The sequence below is a fragment of the Hippoglossus hippoglossus genome, chromosome 4 (genome assembly GCF_009819705.1).
Source record: "Hippoglossus hippoglossus isolate fHipHip1 chromosome 4, fHipHip1.pri, whole genome shotgun sequence".
Taxonomy (NCBI): Eukaryota; Metazoa; Chordata; class Actinopteri; order Pleuronectiformes; family Pleuronectidae; genus Hippoglossus; species Hippoglossus hippoglossus.
In genome coordinates, this window is record NC_047154.1 from 27,248,493 (window position 1) to 27,268,492 (window position 20,000).

Consider the following 20,000-nt stretch of genomic DNA (forward strand, 5'->3'; position numbering starts at 1 on the left):
AGAGGGAAGAACGAGAAGAAGAAGAAAGAGACGGCAGAAGTGGCAACACGAGCTGAAACAAGGAATTTATGCAGAATGTGAACATTTAATAAAAGTCATTTCTGGAGAAGATTGGTTCTCATCAGCCCCTCAGGATATTAGACAGAGGAATCTCCTTGTGACGAGCAGTAAAGTGAATGATTGAAACCCTGATGAGGGGCCGGAGCGACAGACTGAGAGAAAGAAGAGGAAGATAGAAGCAATCACCTACGAATAAAACCGCTCTGTGGAATGAAGAGAAGGTTTAATGGTCTCCAGTGGTGCATATTAATCAGTACCTGCCCACAATGAGATCTCACAGCTCTGCTTTCACAGATAAAGGTTTGTGTTGAAGCTGAAACTGTGTTTAAGCTTCAATGCAAACATCTAAACATGAACAGAAGGAAAAGATGTTGTATTTTCCATGAAGCAACAAGAGAGAAAATGAAAACTGAGAAGCAGTGAGATTAATTAATGATATTTAATTAGTCGTATTTGTTTCCTCGGCAGGGAGAGACAGAAGAGACGGGAGTGAGAGGACGACTGAAGACCGGTGGCTGTGTTACCATGGAGACGCAGCAGCCACAGCAGCCACAGCAGTCTGGAGGACGAAGATGGAGACGACGAGGAAAACAGGAAGAGAAAGAACGAAGGAGGATTCTGGACCAGTGTGACCAGAACAACACCACAAACCTGAACTCAGTCTTTTTACATCACAAAATCATGTGTCCCTCAAGTTCTTCATGTTCTGAACAGTCACTCAAGCTGATTTCATGAAATAGCATCAGGACATGTTGTGTAGTTGGTGTTTGTGGAGCAGCAGCAGCAGGTTGTCGGGTCCCGACTCGTTCAAACAGGAACATGTGGGAACATCCAGGCGAGGGGCGGAGCCTGTAGAGCAGCAGGGGCGGAGCCTGTAGAGCAGCAGGAGGCGGGACATGACGTATAAACTCTGCTGTGGAAAGATCAGTGTTGTTGTTTACAGCTCATCCACACCGGCGTCGGCCCTCATCACCAGAAGATCTGGAATCTCCTCGTGTTTCCAAGTGGACGTCTTCGTCTTCTACGTGTACGGCTCCTCTTCTTCATCCTGAGATGTTTGTGTTCTTCCAGTTTCACGTCCGTCACGTGTTAGAAACCTCATCCACACGTCCACTCGCTCTCTGGGAAGCTTCCACACATTTAACCAGGTGGCTGCAGGAGAAGTTCCAGACTTCAGCTCAGGTCTGAAAACAGCTTTCGAGTCTCACTGATGTTTCTGTGTTTGTGCTGAAACAAACTCGTGTGGATGTGACAATGTGAGTTCTTCACATGTTCTGACTTCCTGACTCCACCACTATTCATCTGCCTCTCAAAGTCTATTATTAGCTCCGAACATAGAGATGATGTTCAACTTTCCTTTTAAATGTCGTCGTAAACTTTTTACGACTCTTTGTTTGACATCAGCTTTTATCTGAACTGACTGTTCTTATTTATCTGATCTTGTTTTATTATTTTTATTTCCTCGTGTCTCAGTTTGATTGTTTCGTCTGGTTTTTATTTCTTTTGCAAAGCACTTAGTGATTTTGTTGTGCAGAGGATAAATGGGCAGAACATTGACTTTGATTGACAGTTGGCTGTATAGTGTTTAAACCCCAATTTAAATCTGCCCTTGAATTAGGGTTCAAAACTTGACCACATGAAAGTTCAGGTGTAAATTCACCAAAGGAGGATCTACAATTCAAATTGGATTGATTGAAGTTCTACTTCTAATCATCTGAACTGGATAAAAAGCCATGACAACAAAACAAAGTGTGTGTGTGTGTGTGTGTGTGTGTGTGTGTGTGTGTGACTGACAGTTTTGCAACTTCTATTACTTCCTCAGCAGGAAATGAAACGTGTGCGACTCTGTCAACTGAGCGTGGACGTGCACAAACACTCAGTTAATGAGGAGATTGAATCTCTGTCTTTCTCTCCTCTGTCCAATCCATTTTTATCCTGTCCTTCCGATCTTCATTTCGCTCACTTTCCTTCAGTCTCCATCGATCAACGTGACTGTTGTTCCTCTCTCTCTCTTTATATTTGACGAGTAGACGGGGGAGTTGGGATGCTGGTGGTAGATTCTACAGTTTTACATGCTGTCAGGCGTGTTCAACAGAAATCCTGTCAGTGTACGTTTCCTTTGCCCCTTCAAGGTGAACAGAGCGGAGATGAACGAACAAGGTTTCCAGGAAAGTGGCAGGAAATCGATTTCACGTCGCATCGTCGGATACAAGCAGGTTCTGCTTTAATCCAGAGCATCACACTACATCTGCCTGAGCTGAAGTCTGAGGTGTTAATTGAGCTGTGATAGTAAACAACACAACTCCTGGTAACACACCTCACACACTAGTGTTAGTTCACTCACACACACACACACACACTCTTTAAAAAGATTAAAGTACATTTTTATGTAGGAAAATAAATATAGTTTATGTTCAGGCCAGTGGGAAAGTTCAGCCCTTTAAAAAACACATCCTATGATTTGAAGAGGTCAACAGTCGGGGGTGTATCCAGTAAGTGTGTGTTACCTGTGTGTCCATGCAGAGGTGAGTGTGGTCGGGGGAGGGTGGGGGAGGTGCTGGACGTCACAATCAGGCTCTTCCTGTTGCTCGTCCGACAGCTGAGGACAGAAACCAGACCCGTTAAGTGATTTGTCCTCAGTCAAAGTGAGGATTTCCACATTACAACCATCTATAAAAGCTGGACTTTAAAGGAGCTTTGCAATGAACCAGAGAGATTTACAGTTTCCCAGAGTCGTTACTCAGACACACATTCGCCTCACACGCTGTCAGGAACGTAAAAGTCAGTCATTAGTTACACACAGCTCCGTGTTAACACAAGCAGGTGTCCGCTCACTGTCCAACACACGATCGCACAGACGGCACATCTGTGCACTCGCTGCCGACGGGCGCACAGATGTTAGAGATTCACTCAGGCAGGAGCGGGTCTGCACGTAGCGTCCTTCGCACCAGAGGACGGCGATGAAACACAAAGACAATGGACAAAATCACAGCTGCCATCATGCAACACACAACTGTCACAACCACTGACCCACAAACAGCATTTACTGTAGTTTCCCCTTCAGTCACCAGAACACGATTCTGTTCGTCCTACATTTACTTTAAGGTTTAGTACAAACGTACATTTGTCTCCATCAGTTTCTAATGTAAACAAGTACGGCCCTGACTCGACCTTTACTGAGTCACAAGGTTGAATCCCTCAGAGGCTGCATTCACACACCGATTGCATCACAGCGCCTACAGATTGTGCTTTGGTGATGAGAAGTATCACAATGTACCACACAAATACACTGAACAGGTAATAGTACACATGCTAAAAAAAACAAGGGTCAGTAAAACTTTCTTGTCGTGTCCAACTGCAGCTCTGTTGCTAGGCGACAGCAGTAAGGGCGGGGCCTCCAGACTGTCTCATATCGTGGTCAATGCAGAACGCGTCCTGGCCCCTGAACCCGGACACAGCTACAGATCCTCAAGTGGAGACAACAGCATTTATTCCAAAGTACCTTTAAAAAACTGCCAGATCTCTACTGCAAAACATGAATATGCATTAATATGTTAAGTCAACTAAATGATTTTAATCCGCTTTGGAAACCCGAAGAATCTTTATTAACTCCACTAAGGAGATTATCTTTTCCGCAGCAGTTTTTTTTTTTTTTTGCAGGATTAATGCTAATCACTGATTACTGAACCAATTTACGTAAAATGTGGTGAAGGGGGGGGGCAGCGTAACCCAAGGTCAAATGGACGGGTGCAGGAATTTAAAAAATAAATGTCTTTACCATCTGAGTTTCCTGGTTTCTCAAAGGTACGTGATGCACCTGGACAGTTTCTATGTTCTGTCTGCTCTTGTTGGTTTTTATCAATCTGTCAATTCAGGCTCCTTCTCTAATGGTAGAAGAGACATTACGAGGTGGATCCTGCAGTGAAATGGTTTGAGTTCAGATCCCCACTGAGCTGAGATGACTGTGTTGTGTCTGTGAGTGTTGTGTGTGTGTGTGTGTGTATGTGTATGTGTGTGTGTGTGTGTGTGTCTGCGTGTACACGCTGCTGCACAAAAGAAGCTTGCAGGGAAAAGAACAATCTGCTTTAAGCTGTGACATCCGTCCCCAGACAGAAGACAGGAGGAAATGAAGTAACAGTCTTCACGCCGAACGGCTTCAAACATCCACAGGTCGAGCTCACAGCATTTCTCCTCTTTGTCAGTTGCTCTGAAGCGAGCGTGTTCGTACTGACGGGAGGCGAAGCGAGGCTCGTTACACTCTGAGGAAATTACAGCTGGGACAGGCGCTGTGATGAGGCTCCACACTGATGATGTGTTTCTAAAGTAACACGTCTGACAATAAAACACTCGGCGGAATACGGTGCAAGTTGAGAAAGATGCCATCGTTATTTTTAATGGAGTTCCTCAGGGATCTATTGTGGGTCCTCCCCTGTTCACAGTTTAACACACCACTGACGTCTGTGCTGATGATGACACAGTTTTATAATCTGCAGGCGGCTCTGTTGTCTCCCTCTGAGAAAGAAATGCAATCGAGGTTTTGTATTTTACAGTTCAATCATAACATTTTTATAAATAATTATAAATAGAGTTTTAATATCAAGAAAGATCCACGCAGATTTAATATGTCTCTGAAAGGATCATATCAGATTAAATCAGTGGAGCTCTCAGCACTCACATTATTAAATAACGTCTTCTGTTGTACAGAAAGGAAACTGCAGAGGCCCTGATATAAACCAGTGTCTTCTTCTATGAAACATATTTCCTGATTTTGAGGGTTTGAAATTTCTGACAGCGCTGGCAGGTGTGTGTGTGTGTGTGTGTGTGTCTGTGTGTGTGGTTGTGTGTTAATTAGCTCATCACATATGCTGGCTGTAATTAAGTTTTTCCGAAAGGCTGAACCCGTCTGGATCCTGGATGAGTGACTAAAGATACGATTTGCGACGGTAAAATGATCAGTGTTGCGTCTTTCATCTCATTGGTTAATTTTCTGGTTATGTGCTCTGCTATTTCCATCTTTGTGAGGACCAGTTGTCGCCTTGAGACATTGAGTTTGAGGGCATTTCCTTCAAAGGCATTTTTATATAGCAAAAACCTGTGAGAGATTATTAGGTGTTTGATATATTGGCAGCTTGTTTCAAACCCATTTGATGAATAATTAGTGCATGTAGATATGACATGCTGTGTGTGTGTCTCCTGCCATCTGCTGAGATGTGCAGCATCAGCAGTTTGAGCCCAGCATGTGGTCCACACACACACACACACACACACACACACACACACACACACACACACACACACACACACACACACACACACACACACACACACACACACACACACACACACACACACACACACACACACACACACACACACAATTTACGCTTTTCTCAATTTTCCAGGGAAGTGTGATGGAATTGTACACTTTGTGTGAACTCATAGAAACCTGCACACACACACACATACACAAACACATGAAGAGGTGCATTATGGGAATAGTAAACTCTGAAGAGACAGAAACACAGAAGTGTGAGTGTGTGTCTGCAGGTGTGTTTCTCTGCTGGTAGCGACAGACACACTATTTGTTCTGCTTTAGAGTAAAGGTCAGTGGGTCAGACCTAAAGGGTGCATCCTCGGTGGAGCAGTAAATGTCACATACGCTGCTGAGTGAAAACAGGTAAAGGGTTCTTCCTCTGGGGAGCAGGAGCGTGAATGGGAAGTTAAGTAGAAATCTGCTCACCTGCTTTGATGGTGTAAATAAAGCAGAGTGAGGGGTAATGCTGTATTTTATTATAATAATACTAATAATAATCATTCCCACTGAACTGATGGTTTAGTTTGTGCAGGTTAATCTCTCACTCGGCTGCTGTTGAGCAGCTAATGTACAAAACTTCATGGACGTCTCATGAATATAAATTTGACATCTGAGGCAAACACACCTGTCAAACGTCTGCGGAGGGAGAACAGGACGTGACAGAGCTGCAGTGATACGAGAGGAGCAGCAGAGCGACAGGAGTGATCAGATAAAACCACTCTTCAGGATGTATCAGCTCCTGAAAGACTGAGTCTGTTTGGAGACAGAAGACGTCCAATGACTCAGATCCTCTGGGGGAACTTTCTCCTGCAGGCACTTTTGGGTCCAGTGTGCAGAACTGACTGAAGGCAATATAACTGTGTGTGTGTGTGTGTGTGTGTGTGTGTGTGTGTGTGTGTGTGTGTGTGTGTGTGTGTGTGTGTGTGTGTGTGTGTGTAAAGCCTCTTGCCACCATCAAAGCAGCAGTCAGGTAAAAGCTCAGAACGGTTCTGCTCAGTTTCATTTCTTTCTTTAACAGAAGCTGTCTTTTAAGAAATGTAATTTCCTTCCTGTTCGCGAGCAGCAAAGATCCAACAGGAGGAGGAGGAGGAGGAGGAGGAGGAAGAGGAAGAGGAGGAAGAGGAGGAGGAGGAGGATTCATTGTTGCACTGATGATGAAGATAACAAGCTAGCTGTCTGGATGGCTGAGCTACAGGGAGTGCAGCCGCTCAGATGACGCAACAGTAGAGCAAGACAGGAAATCGTCCTCAGACCCGACCGTCTCTTTTCAGTCCGGCTCACGAAGACGTCTCCAGAATCAGGACGCAGCTAAACGTTAACTAACGACTTTGACCGAGCCACGCTAGCTGTTTCCCCCCGTTTCCACTCTTAATGCTAAGCTAGGCTAACCAGTCGTGACTCCAGCTTTAACAAACATGTTTCCCTTAATGTTGAACTATTTAAATATTATATAATAATAATAATAATAATAATAATAATAATATAATCATCGACTGTTACTGAAATCATATTGTGATGAGACAATATTATTTTGTGTTATTGTTTTAAAAGTTAAGTGTAAATAAAAACAGCTTCATGTGCTTTTTCTTGTTATTATTATTATTGATAATAATCATGATTATTATCGGGGCTTTCCCATGCCTTTATTTTGGTAGCTGCAGTGAAGGATATAGTGGGTCGGCCGGTCGGAGTCAAACCAGGGACCTGCTGCGATGAGCTTTATTGTTTGTGTACAGTTTCTAATATTTGCCACAGTGATACAGACTTGAGCCTCATCACAGAGCTGATGTGTGTTGTGTGATGTGTGTTGTGTGTTGTGCAGTATTAAGACACAGTGACACTGTCATGTTAACTTTAACAGTGTTTTAAACACTTACAGATTTACGTGCAGGAACCTGGAGAAACCGTGTCATCCTGTTGTTAAACTGCAGGTCTGGTGTGTTTCACTTTTTGAACGTGTGTATTTACTCGTGTTTTAACTCTAACATGAAAAACTGTATAAACTCAGAATGCAATGAGTTAGTGATCGTGACTCTCACAAGAGAAAGAAGTCGACTCTGACACGGAGCCGACAGCAGAGATAAAGACAGATGAGCAAACAGATGTGTGGGCGTTCAGCTAAACACACTGCAACACACACACATGCACACGCACAGACACACACGCACACACATCAGACAGCAGGTGAGCATACGTGGATAAGATCTACAGCTAAACTCATTTCCTAAAGTCCATTCAATAATGTTGTACTGCAGGTTAAAGTCTGGACAGGAAATCAATGTGACAACAGTGTGTGTGTGTGTGTGTGTGTGTGTGTGTGTGTGTGTGTGTGTGTGTGTGTGTGTGTGTACTTGTACTTATGTATCTGTGAGGACCATTTGGAGCATAGACCCAACAGAGTGAGGACATTTATCAAAGGCCGGTTTGAGTGTTAACTTAAACATCTGCTCCTCTGCTCTTTTCTAATCACTTAGAGACCATCTTTATAAAAACCTCGATAAATGGAGCGTCCCTTCTTCTTCTCAATGAAGTTAATAAAAACTCTACGTCGTGTGATAATCTGCGGGAACAACTCCTGTCTGCAACCTGTGTGTGTGTGTGTGTGTGTGTGTGTGTGTGTGTGTGTGTGTGCATGTTTGTGTGTGATTTCATGATCACAATCATGTCCAACGTCTGCTCTCAGAAGTCTGTCTGAACTTCCCAACCAGAAGAAGCCAGGTGGAGAGTTGACAAGTGACAAAATAAATGAATATATACATTTTTCCATCAATCAAATCAAACTCTTGTCCGACCGACCGACAGGGACATTGTGTCTTCATCTAAATAAAGGTCAGTGCATGTGATGCTGTGACCTTGTCTTTTACAACATGGAGGACAGAACAATAACAAAACACACAATATATATAAATATATATACTTTGCACAAGAAAAGCTTGAAGGGTCGAGAGGCAAAAACCCTGTCTGACATTTCTTGATTCAGAAACGGATCATCAGGATGATGAAGGATTTATCTGTGTGTGGTATCTTGTGTTGAAAAGAGAGAATTGACTCTTCAGAGTCTTTGTGTGCGAGCGATGAATCGGTCAAGTCTCGATTCCGGCTCCACACGAGCTGCAGACTTCATCCAACACAAAAAGTGTCCGAGCCTGTTGCTATGCAGGCGTCGCTCCTGTCTCACTTCACAAGCCCCTTTTAAAAACACTGCAGAGACAATCACACACAACAGGGGGCGGTGGCACGGAGCACAGAAGTGTGTCCCTGAGTGTGTGTGTGTGTGTGTGTGGCAGCTACTGTTATTACAGGGAGGAGGAAGAAAATTGCTGCTTCAAAGTGAGAAGTACAGCTCTGCCTCTTCCTCCCTTTCATGGAGGAGAAGCCACTTCTGGCTGGACAGAGAGGAGAGAGAGGGGAGGAAGAGGAGAGTAAGAGGAGAGGAGGAGGTGAGGAAGAGGAGAGGAAGAGGAGAGGTCAACTGAGGGAACGACAGGAGAGAGAGAGACACAGAAATGAGGACAAACAGTGATGTCTGCTTGGACGTCAGATTTTCCCTTGAAAGCTGCACTTGCATCACAAAGACGCAGATAATACGCAGACTGATGAAATCTAATAAAGAAAGAACACACACTGCAGACACATACCAGCAGTGCTGCACATGACAGCTACACACACACACACACACACACACACACACACACACACACACACAGTCAGACACACACAGACACAATGACCTGTTTATCCATCAAAAGACAAATCTAGTTCGATGACCTTCATGAGAAATTCCTGCTGAGCATCAACAACATGCAGAAAGGAGGAAGAGGAGGAGGAGGAGAAAAGAGGAAGGAAGATATGTGTCGCAGTGAAAGAAAGAAGTAAAGAGAGGAAGAGGAAAGTGCAGATGAAGGCAGGTGAGCAGAGGGATGATGAAGAAGTGAGAGAATGTGGAGGAGTCGTTACCTCTTGGAGCGACGCAGCATGTTTCTCTCAGGAAGCGAGAAATTGGAGAGCACCGTCCAGAAGGAGTCAGACATGCTAACGCTCACGCACACGCTCGACCATCGCTCTGACGCGCGGCGCTCAACAAACAGACGCCGGCTGGCCGGCCCTACGGCTGTCACATCAGCAACAGAGTGTGTGTCTGTGTGTGTGTGTGTGTCTGTGTGTGTGAACCCTCCCTTCCTCTCTCGCTCTCTCTCTGATCCTCTCTCTCCGCTCAGCAGTGTCTCCCTCCCTCCCTCTCTGATGCTCTTTCCTCCTCTCTCTCTCTCTCTCCAGGATCAGTTTACAGATGTTTATCACCAGATGTTTGTCTCCGTCCTGAATCGTATCAATGATTTCCTCAGCACCCCCGGCTGCTGGTTCTTTATGTTACGAGTAAACGCTGGTTTCTTTCCTCAGATACATGATTTAACATTTCACAGGGATCTTTTAGGATCTTCACTCACAGCTCGACCAGATGAGTCAGGCTCTAAATTTAGGTCTGAGTAAAATTAGGATGTAAAACAGTGAAAAATGACCCATATCACGATGTACCTGTCCCAGAGGTCTCTGTCAGTGTCTCACACAGAATCAGCCTCACTCGTGTGTATTGTTAAGAGCTGAGTCTCTGACGGACATGGAGCCGCTGGAGGAAGTTGTGATCATGTTCCTCTTGAGTGAAAGAGGTTAAAGTGGCTGATTTGGTCCAACTCCTAAAGTCTCTCCACTGTCGAAATATCTGTCTCGTGTCCATCGGTCGTTTCGCTTGAGCTTTTGACTACACCGCCCACCCCCCCCCCCCCTTGATTTCTGATGGTACTGCTTCTTTGTGTTTGCTTCATCAGTATCCGCAGCTTTCAGGAGACGCACAACAAACACAGAGAACGGACGCCGTCGCTTTCTGTGTGTTTATCTAACGCTGAACATAAACAAGCTCTTAGGCAAATCGTTTTAAAAAGGGAACAAGTTGGAACAAGTTGCAAAAGAAACTCATTTTCTCCTTAAAGCAGCCGGAACAGGTCAGTTGTCTATTTTTAGTTTCATCAGACAAACAAAGCTCATTAGTTCTATTTGTTGCTTCGTCCAACTCAGGAATTTTCTACTTCACACAAACGCTAGAAAACAGAGGGTCAGGAAAGTGGCTAATGGAGGCAAACACACAACCACACACAAGCAGACAGGTTTGTTATCAGAGGTGAGGGGGGGGGGGGGGTTGGATGGGTCACACAGCCAGAGCCTTACCTCCAGAGGAAGGGGTTTCCTCGCTGGTGAACAGGGGCTGACAGAGGGCCGTCAGAGGAACAGAGGGGGGGAGAGGAGGAGGAGAAAGAGGAGGGAGAGAGGGTGATGACGGGCGCCTGAGCGGCAGAGGGATGAAAGGAAGTGGGGGACAGCAGGTGCTGGAGGAGGCTGCTGTTGCTGTGGCAACGCAGCTGAGCCGGCGACCAGATTCTGCCAACAGAGGAGGGAGAGGAGGGGAGAGGAAGAAAGGATGAAGAGCAAAGGGGCGAGGATAGAGGGATGTGTGACGAGAACTGTGCAACCGTGTGTGTCTGTGTGTGTGTGTGTGTGTGTGTGTGTGTCTGTGCAGTGCTCGACTATTTAAATAAAAACTGTTGTTAAACTTTCCTCCAGTGTTTTTCTTCTCAGCCTCAGGTCAGAAAAAACACATATACAATATAATACGTATAAGAATAATATTAAAATCACACATTTGCGTTTTCATGCACATGTTTAACAGTTTAATTGTTAAATAATTTGTTAAATAAATACCCCTTAGTGAATATATTTGAATTATCAAACCTGAAACAGAAGATAAGAGAGATAAGAGATAGACGTTTTATTTTAAGCTTTCAATACAACCTTTGTCGTCATTGTGATGTTTTCATTTAGATATTTAGAGCCTTAGAAATACAGATTTCACATGTTACAGATTTCACATGTTACAGATTTACATTTGGTGGATTTGTGTCTTTAAAAGTTACTGAAGCTCTTATTAGGAGAATTTGAACTTTTCTGCCTGAGTAACCTCGACTACACCGATAAAGAAAAGAGGCTTTAATCTTTAAAAAGCTTCACTTATGTGATGTCGTGAGTTCATTTAACTGTTGAACAGAAGCTCAGGGAACTGTTTCGTCTGTTAAGCTCCGGCTCTCAGTGCCAGACTCAACCTGCTGATCCTCACTGTCTGCCGGCCTGATGAACCCCCCCGCGCCATCAATCATCACGACTGGACCAGCTTCACAGAGATGGCAGCACAACCAAAGAATTCCAGTCATAGTGACACTGAAGGGATCGGAGTCAGGACGAGTCAAACAATAACAGCTCACTGACTGAATTCACGTGGATACAAATCAAAGTGTGAGCTCAGACAAAGATCTACTGGAGATCTGCCTCTGCAGCGTTCAGCTGGCACAGACCCACAGGGCGGTCGGGTGGTGGTCTCCATGTCCCCCCCCCCCCCCCCCCCCCCCCCCCCCCCGCTGGGTGGGACAGAACAGGTGAGCCCCCCTGCTGGGAGGACGAGAGCTACATGTTCAGTATGTGAAGTGTTTCCAGGACGAGCAGCACTCAGGCCCGTCTGGGGCCATTTAGCTCCTTCACCAAATACTGAACGAAACAGATTTCAACCAGTTCAATCTGAGAGACGTTTAAGTTCGACTGATCAGAAGGAATGTAAATACATAAGTCAACAAAAAAATTATAATACAAGTCAATATTGTTTTTAGCCATACATATGACATCTAAAGACTTCTAAAGGTTTTTAAACTGCAGAATAAAGTCTGTTTTTGAAGTTTGAATCACTTTTACAGGTTTGATAACGATGGAATCACGTTAAGATCGTCCCAGTTAACAAAGTGTGAATGAATAAAGAGGAGTGAGACAGGTTAGAGTCATTAGAGTAAAGTTCTGCTGAATCCAATCAGTCCCATGCAGCTGAACCTGCCTGACACGTAACTTATTCACTTCCTGTGTCAGAGGAAGTGAACACATGATGTTCCTGTTTCTCTCTGCTCTCAGTCATCGTCTTCACACTCAAACCCTCAACTCACTGGTTCTCTGTAAACCAACAGCAGGGGGCAGCAGCAGGAAAGTGTTCAGCAGCTAGAAGGGCAAAGCTGCACTTTCTCTTCTTCTTTGTTTGTGTAATTCAGGATGTTTGAGGTTGTTGTTCTAGGATCAGTCATGTAAAGATACTGTAGAAAGACAAATACACAACTGGCTGTCTAGATATAAATCTGATCTACTGCATCTCACACACACAGTCTCTTACTGGAGGCGGAGGTGTGGGGCTCCTGCTCTCTCCTTCCTCCTCTTCATCGTGTGTCCCGGGACAAAAGGCTCAGCTGTAATCTTTAATAATCCACCACTCTGCATCGGGTGTCCGTCAAACACATGCTGAAGCTGCTCCACACGACCACAACGCTGAGCTCAGTCCTCCACTGACAACACTTTTAAATATACAGGAATGACCAGAGCGTGTGTGTGTGTGTGTGTGTGTGTGTGTTAGGTCAGCACCTGCCTTATCTCCACACACACACACACTCAGTAATGTGAGGTATCTGGGGTAGAGTGTTCCTTCACCAGCGAGCAGCCACTTGCTGAGTCACAAACTAACACACTGCCTCAAAACACACACACACACACACACACACACACACACACACACACACACACACACACACACACACACACACACACACACACACACACACACACACACACACACACACTCGTCTGTGAGCAGAAGTTCACATCCACTCTCTTGGGATTCCCTCCTCCTCAGTTTGTCTTTCTTGGAATAATCCAAAGGTTCAAAAACAAAAACAAAAATGTTAAATCCTTCAGAATCCCAAAAAAATCCCCAAACTCAGAGAGGACGTCGAGTTCTGAGCGGTTTCATGATGTCACAAACTGAGACTTCACACTCTCCTCTCACATGGACCAGGGGGACGCTCCCACCTGCATGTGCCCAGGAGCAGAGAGCCGTCCCTGGGTACAGTCTGCCAGTTAATCCCCTTCAGCTCGTGGAAGCCGGCTGTGATCGCTGTGGACGGGACGAGAGACTGAATCCTCCACGAGCTCAGAGGGTCGTCACCGGGGGGGCGGAGCAGGGAGACTGAGGCTCTCGACCTCATTCACATGACTTCAAGTTTATCACTGTGTCATCTCTTATTATGGTTTTTACAAAGTCAAGAAGTAGCTGTTGTATGATTGTAGATCTTCATCATTATCAGCTTTAATTAAAATCAAGAGAAAAGTTGATTTTAAAGTTAGATTAAACTTTCTTCTCATCTTTCTGTTTATTCATTTGATCTATTTTGATTTTATTTATTTAGTCCAAACTTTTTATGAATTATTTATCAAGAACTTACCTTGATAACTTAAAATTGAGTTTTATCTATTTGCACATTTGTATGACGTTTGTTTGCTTTTTTAAATAAATCTTTTTATCCTTCATGAATTTGTAAAACTACTGGAATTCTTTCTTGTTTTACGAGATTTGACATAAAATAACTTTTTTTGAACTTTCAAAATTACTATTTCAATAACTTCTTAAACATTTTACTCGCCTCTTATTTTTAAAACACATTTATTTCCATTAAAGTAGTAGCAGTTAATAATCCTGCTTGAGATACGGCTGCAGCAGGGAACATGAAACCTGAAGCTGAAACTAAAAATACAGGTGATAAACAGTTTACTCCTCATCCAGATTTCATTTCTTTGAAATGTTCGAGCGTTGATGGAACATTAAAACCATAAAGATAAAAGCCCTCAGCCTCTGTGGGACACGGGACATGATTGTCCTCATGTTACGAGACAGAGCAGGAAGTGCAGCTGTCCTCGCTCTGTTCTCGTCTTCCCAGAAGACCGGGGAACACCGCTGACCCCGATGGGCTAAATGCAGCTCACATGCTGATCGCTAATTCATAACCAATGTCCATCACACACACAATGCTCTGTGACACACACACACACACACACACACACACACACACAGACACACACACACAGTTAATTTGGAGTGACGCAGGAGCAGCCACAAGACACGAGATGTCATTAGGCATCAATCTGGATCTGTGTGTGTGTGTGTGTGTGTGTGTGTGTGTGTGTGTGTGTGTGTGTGTGTGTGTGTTTTAACCCTAAAATCTTTTTACCCTAACAAATCACTGACATATTTCTGTGTGAACCGTCGGTTCGACTGAGGCTCCACATGTAACAACTACAGTATAATATGAATATGATCTGATGTGTGAGCAACAGACAAAGATTAAAGAGAAAATGAAGACGACGAAAACAGTGATTGAGCAACTTTCTGTCTGAGAATTGACAATCAATCAATCAATCAATCAATCAATCAAACACACCCTCACACAGTTTCAGAGTTGTGTCTGTTAAAAAGGAGCTGGGTCAGCGCTCATCAGAAAACAGGACGCCACCACCTTCTGCAGTCGACTCACAGCGGAGCCGTAAGGGCATGAATACAAACACACATATATACACACGTACACACACAAACACACACAAACACACACGCTGGCCTGTGATGCAGCTGTGTCTTCAAACAGAAAGAGATTTGGGAGATATAAAACTTTTTATTGGCCGTTTGCAGCTACACAGCCACAAATTCATACTTTTATTGTTTCTTTTTATTTTCTATTTTTATGTCTGTGGTTATCCAGCGATTTTAAGATTGTGAAGAAGTTCAGACTAACAATAAAAAAACTGCTGATTGTCAGTGAAACTTTGTGAAAGTGTAAAACAACATTTCACATCATTATTCCACATTAAAAATCATGTTTATATCATCAAATAACTAATTACAACCAAACTTGAACACTTGATCAGAAGGACCATCCAGTCCCAACTGCTAACATGGAGGAGGAGGAGTTTAAGACCGATACTGCAGCCAGCCACCACATCCAGATGTTTAAGCTGATGTTTTTAGGAGCTGTCATGTCGTCTATTTTTATATTGGTGTCATTTGGGTTCAAGTAAAAATTGCAAATCTGGATATGATCAAAACCAGAAAAGATATTTGATTTGATCCACATGGTTTCTGCTCCATGAAACGTTGTCGAGGTGAAGTTAAACTGTACGATATTTGAAACCTGTGGTGTGTGTGTCTGTGTGCTGGTGCAGTGCCCTGCACCTCATGTGACCTCCGCTGCCGAGGTGCTAAAGGTCCCGTTCAGGGAGACACGGAGACGACGAGTGACGACGAGTGACGACGACCGATTTCACCACGACGACCAAACTTTAGACTTTCACCAAACGGTCAGACGTGCAGCACAGCACGTGCAGCTTCTGTTTCCAAACATCCCGAACGTTTGGAGCGAGACAATAAATCAGCGGCCACGAGCAGAACACGCCGTTAAAAATAGATCTGCGTCCATCAACAGTGGGATGCTCAGCTGTTCTGACACACACACACGCACACAGACACACACACACAGACACACACACACACACACACACACACACACAGAGAAGAACTCAGTGGCCTATAAACTTTGTCCTTTAACCTTTTACTGGAAGCTTTTTACATTACGTCATTAACAGCAGAGAGACAAAACACGGACACACCCACACCCACAGACACACACACACCCACACCCACAGACACACACACACTTTACCTCTTGCTATAATCTGCACACCACACAAAGCATCACACAACAGAAGCTTCCACCTCTTCGTATTCGACCTCATGCAGGTTGTGTTTCTCTGCTCGGTTCATTGCAGTTCACCTTTAAAACTTTCCAGGTACAAGTGGAAACGAAACAGGAAGCAGAGAGAGGACGGTACTTACAAGCTGCCTCTTCTGGGAAGACTCAGCTCCTTCTGGAAGAGACAAGAAAGAAAAGGTTTCATTAATATTACAAGAACACTTTATTAAGATTTCTTATTGTGTGATATGTTATAATGTTCAGGTGCCAATAGAGTCTCAGAGATGTGTAAGTTCACTGTTTCCTCTGATCAGGCTCGAATATTATTATTATTAATGAGCAGTTTGAGGAAATTAGATCATGACTGAATAAAATGATGAACAATTTATAAAGTAACGAGCACGTTTTAAACAAGCACAGCACTCGTGACATTAATTTAATTAATTCCACAACCTTCACAGATCCTCAGCTCGAGTCTCATTTGCACACGTCGAGCTGAAACAAGCCCAGGAAGCTGAACCTGAGTCTGTGACGGACGTGAACTCAGCGTCTGAACTCTGAATTCAAACAGACGTCATCAGACAACGATCCGTGTATGAAAACATGATGTTTCTTTGTGCCCCGAAGCTGCACCTCCTACAAGCCGCCACAGAGGGGCAGTGGAGCGTCACTGATCATCATGAGCTTCTCCTCACGTCAACACTGAGCTCGGTGATTTACAGACTCATTAATTAACAGAAGCTAAAGACTAATGAGAAGAAACCAACACTTTTCACATTGAACGTGTGAACCAGCTTTTCAGGGAACTTTAAACTGCTTTTATTCTGAAATCCCCCCCCCCCCCCCCCCCCCCCCCCCCCCGGGCTCTGACAGGTAAACAGACCACCGACATTACAACCTGCCTGGAGAGCCCCATCTGGCCAATAGTACTAATCAGTGTGTGCGTGTGTGTGTCTGTGTGTGTGAGTGTGTGTGTGTAGGTAAGGTGGGTGGATGCTGAAACCTTCTGTTGCCAGGATCCCAAAGTAGGTCAACAGCTGGTTTTACTTTGAAAAACATCGTTAACACCTTCATCAGTGTCCATCAGAGAGAACACACACACACACACACACAAAAACACACACACACACCCACCCACACACACACACTTTCTCTCATGAACCCCTCACTGTATCTGTGTAGTGTGTCACAGAGTTGTGTTCGTCTGCAGTTGAACCAACAGTAAAGACGACTTCTCTAATCAGCATCTTTCAGAACTCAAAGACTTGGTCACACATGATGAATCATAAAGGTTCATGTAGTTAGATGTGTATGAACACACTTTATGACTCTGCTGCCAAACATGATTTGATCTGACACACACACACAGTGCGTTGGTGCGGGTGGGGGGGGGGGGGGGGGGCTGTGTCATCAGACTCTCTTCCTATCCATCAGTGCAGATATTCTAACCTCATTAGTTATTTGATGATATCAGAACAGGCTGAGACGTCGTGATTGACAGCTGCGACTGACAGCTGATTGGTGGAGCACCTGATGTCTCGTCAGGAGCTCGACACCATGAACGATCAGGAGGAACAGGAGGAAGTGAAGACGCGTCGTCCATCTTTATTCTCAGTGAATCACAGGTGGTTAACTTTTCAAAAGTCCACACACACGTGATTTATTAAAACGTGTTTGATTCCGAACTTTCCTCAGAAATGTTTCCTGTTTCTTAACTGAGAAGTTAGATTTTCGCCGGCTCTTGATTCATATTTAGTTTTTGTTTGTCTAAACTCTTCAAGAATATAAGTTAAATGGGATTTTAAGTGTTATTAACAAGGTCAATGGGTTTAGTGGAAACTATTAAGAGCTCTTTTTGTTTCCTGGGGGTAAATCTTTACAGATTCTATAAGAAAGATAATAAAGTTGACTATTTAAAGTAAAAAAATGTAAAAATCTAAATAATAAACTGACAGAAACGAACAAACAGAAAAACAGTGCAGTTCATCCAGTGAGAAGACAAATCAACAGGCTCTTTAAACTGTCTCCTGATCTTCACCACTCTCACCAACCTCTTAACCTTTGACCTATGACCTGTCCCCCCCCCCTCCCCCCTCAGGGTGACTCACCCGTCTGCCTGTCTGTCAGAAACAGAGAGAACTGAGAGGAGGTCTGTCAGTGTGTTTAAGCACTTTATGCTCTTATCATCTATTCGCCCACACACACTCATCTGACTCTTTATTACATTACACTGAGTGTGTGTGTGTGTGTGTGTGTGTGTGTGTGTGTGTGTGTGTGTGTGTGTGTGTGTGTGTGTGTGTGTGTGTGTTGCAGCTGTGATCTGAGTCCTCAGGGAGGATGTTCACCCCACAGCCACCCTGCAAAAATAACCCAAGAGGGGGAGAAAAATAAAATAGCAATGGCTAATAACCCCCCCCCACACACACACACACACACACACACACACACACGTTAAACAAGCCAAACAGGCACAAAGCTACGAGCTATGATGAAATTATCCTGGGTGGCGTGAGGAGCAGAACACGGAGCCTGGAGCGCTGCGCTCTCGATGGAAGACAGAGGTAGATAATACGCTTTATGTCGGAGAGAGAGGGAGAGAGAGGGAGAGAGAGAGAGGGAGGGTAATGTAATTAGAGAGACGGAGTGAGAGAGGAGAGGGTGAGTGGATGAAGACGAAGAGTTAACAGCTCAGAGTAGAACCTGAGAAGACGTGATGTGAGGCTGAGGCAGCTCCAGCTGCGACGTGAACCTGAGTTGGTGTGAGAGCAGGTTTCACAGTTGGTTCCTTCTAAGAACCGGTTATTAGAGAACCACCACAGAACCACATCACAGACGTCACTGTTGTCCCAGCAACACCAGAGCTACCGTCAACAACAACAATGGACCGACCACATCCTCCAAACACTTGAGGACATTTACATTTTAAAAAGTTGGTTTTGTTGGTCACAAGATTCTAAACCCGAGAGCCTGAGGTACAGAGCTTCTACATCCACTGTAAATAAAGATGGACGACGCAGCTCCACTTCCAGAAATTCAGCTAAAATATCCCCGATACCATCGATGTGCCGATGTCTGTGCAGGAGTGTTTCTAGATCATCTTTGAGAAACAATTAGTTAGTCTACTTTGCAAACAAGTATTTAGTTTGGTCCATGTCCCAACTGCTAACACAGAGGAGGTTTATGACCTTTACTGCAGCCAGCCACCAGGGGGTGATAGAGATACGTTGGCTACATTTTCAGGAGCCGTCATGTCCACTCACGTCTTTTTTATTTCTTTATCTCCCAATTTAAAATGCTCAAGAAAACAACGTTGTGTTATTTAAGAACCAGAGCTCATCAACACAGCAGATTGTGTCTCAGCTCCTTGTGTTTCCTGGAGAACGGATCCAGAGCCTTGGACTAAAACTTCAGATGAAACAGAAACCTGAGAAACGTCTAATAGCACACAGATCATTATTCAATCAATAATGATCATTTATCATTTAATATAATATAATATTTACTATTCATATTTTTCCTGTTTGATTACAAATTAAAAACCATAGTTTAGGAGGATTGTAACATGTTTACCATAGACCTTCAGCCGAGAGCGCCGTGCGAGTCGTGTTCCTCTGAGTGTGTGAGTGTAAAGCGTCTATATGTAAAGTGTGTGCGTCGGGTGTATTTAGCTGTTGCACCCAGGGGCCCGATCATAATAACATGTTTTAGTTGAGCTAAAAACACGCAATTAACGGGAGGACGCAGGGAAGCCGAGCTCCACCGGAGACAATTACAGCTGCAGCAGCCGGCAGCAGGAATTCATTATCAACACTGTGAATATTGATGAGAGAACGGTGATAACAAAGAGACTCCACGATGACACACACACACACACACACACACACACACACACACACACACACACACACACACACACACACACACACACACACACACACACACACACACACACACACACACACACACACACAAGACGC

At 44.3% G+C, this 20,000-nt stretch overlaps 1 protein-coding gene across 1 annotated transcript in view; it reads right to left on the reverse strand.

The window, feature by feature from the left end:
* Nucleotides 1-20,000, reverse strand: part of mast2 (microtubule associated serine/threonine kinase 2) — a 205,078-nt gene that overhangs the window by 120,981 nt on the left and 64,097 nt on the right. The window contains 3 exon segments of the mRNA XM_034582921.1: nucleotides 2,568-2,659; nucleotides 10,595-10,804; nucleotides 16,167-16,198. Of these exon segments, the coding sequence (XP_034438812.1) occupies nucleotides 2,568-2,659; nucleotides 10,595-10,804; nucleotides 16,167-16,198 (334 nt within the window).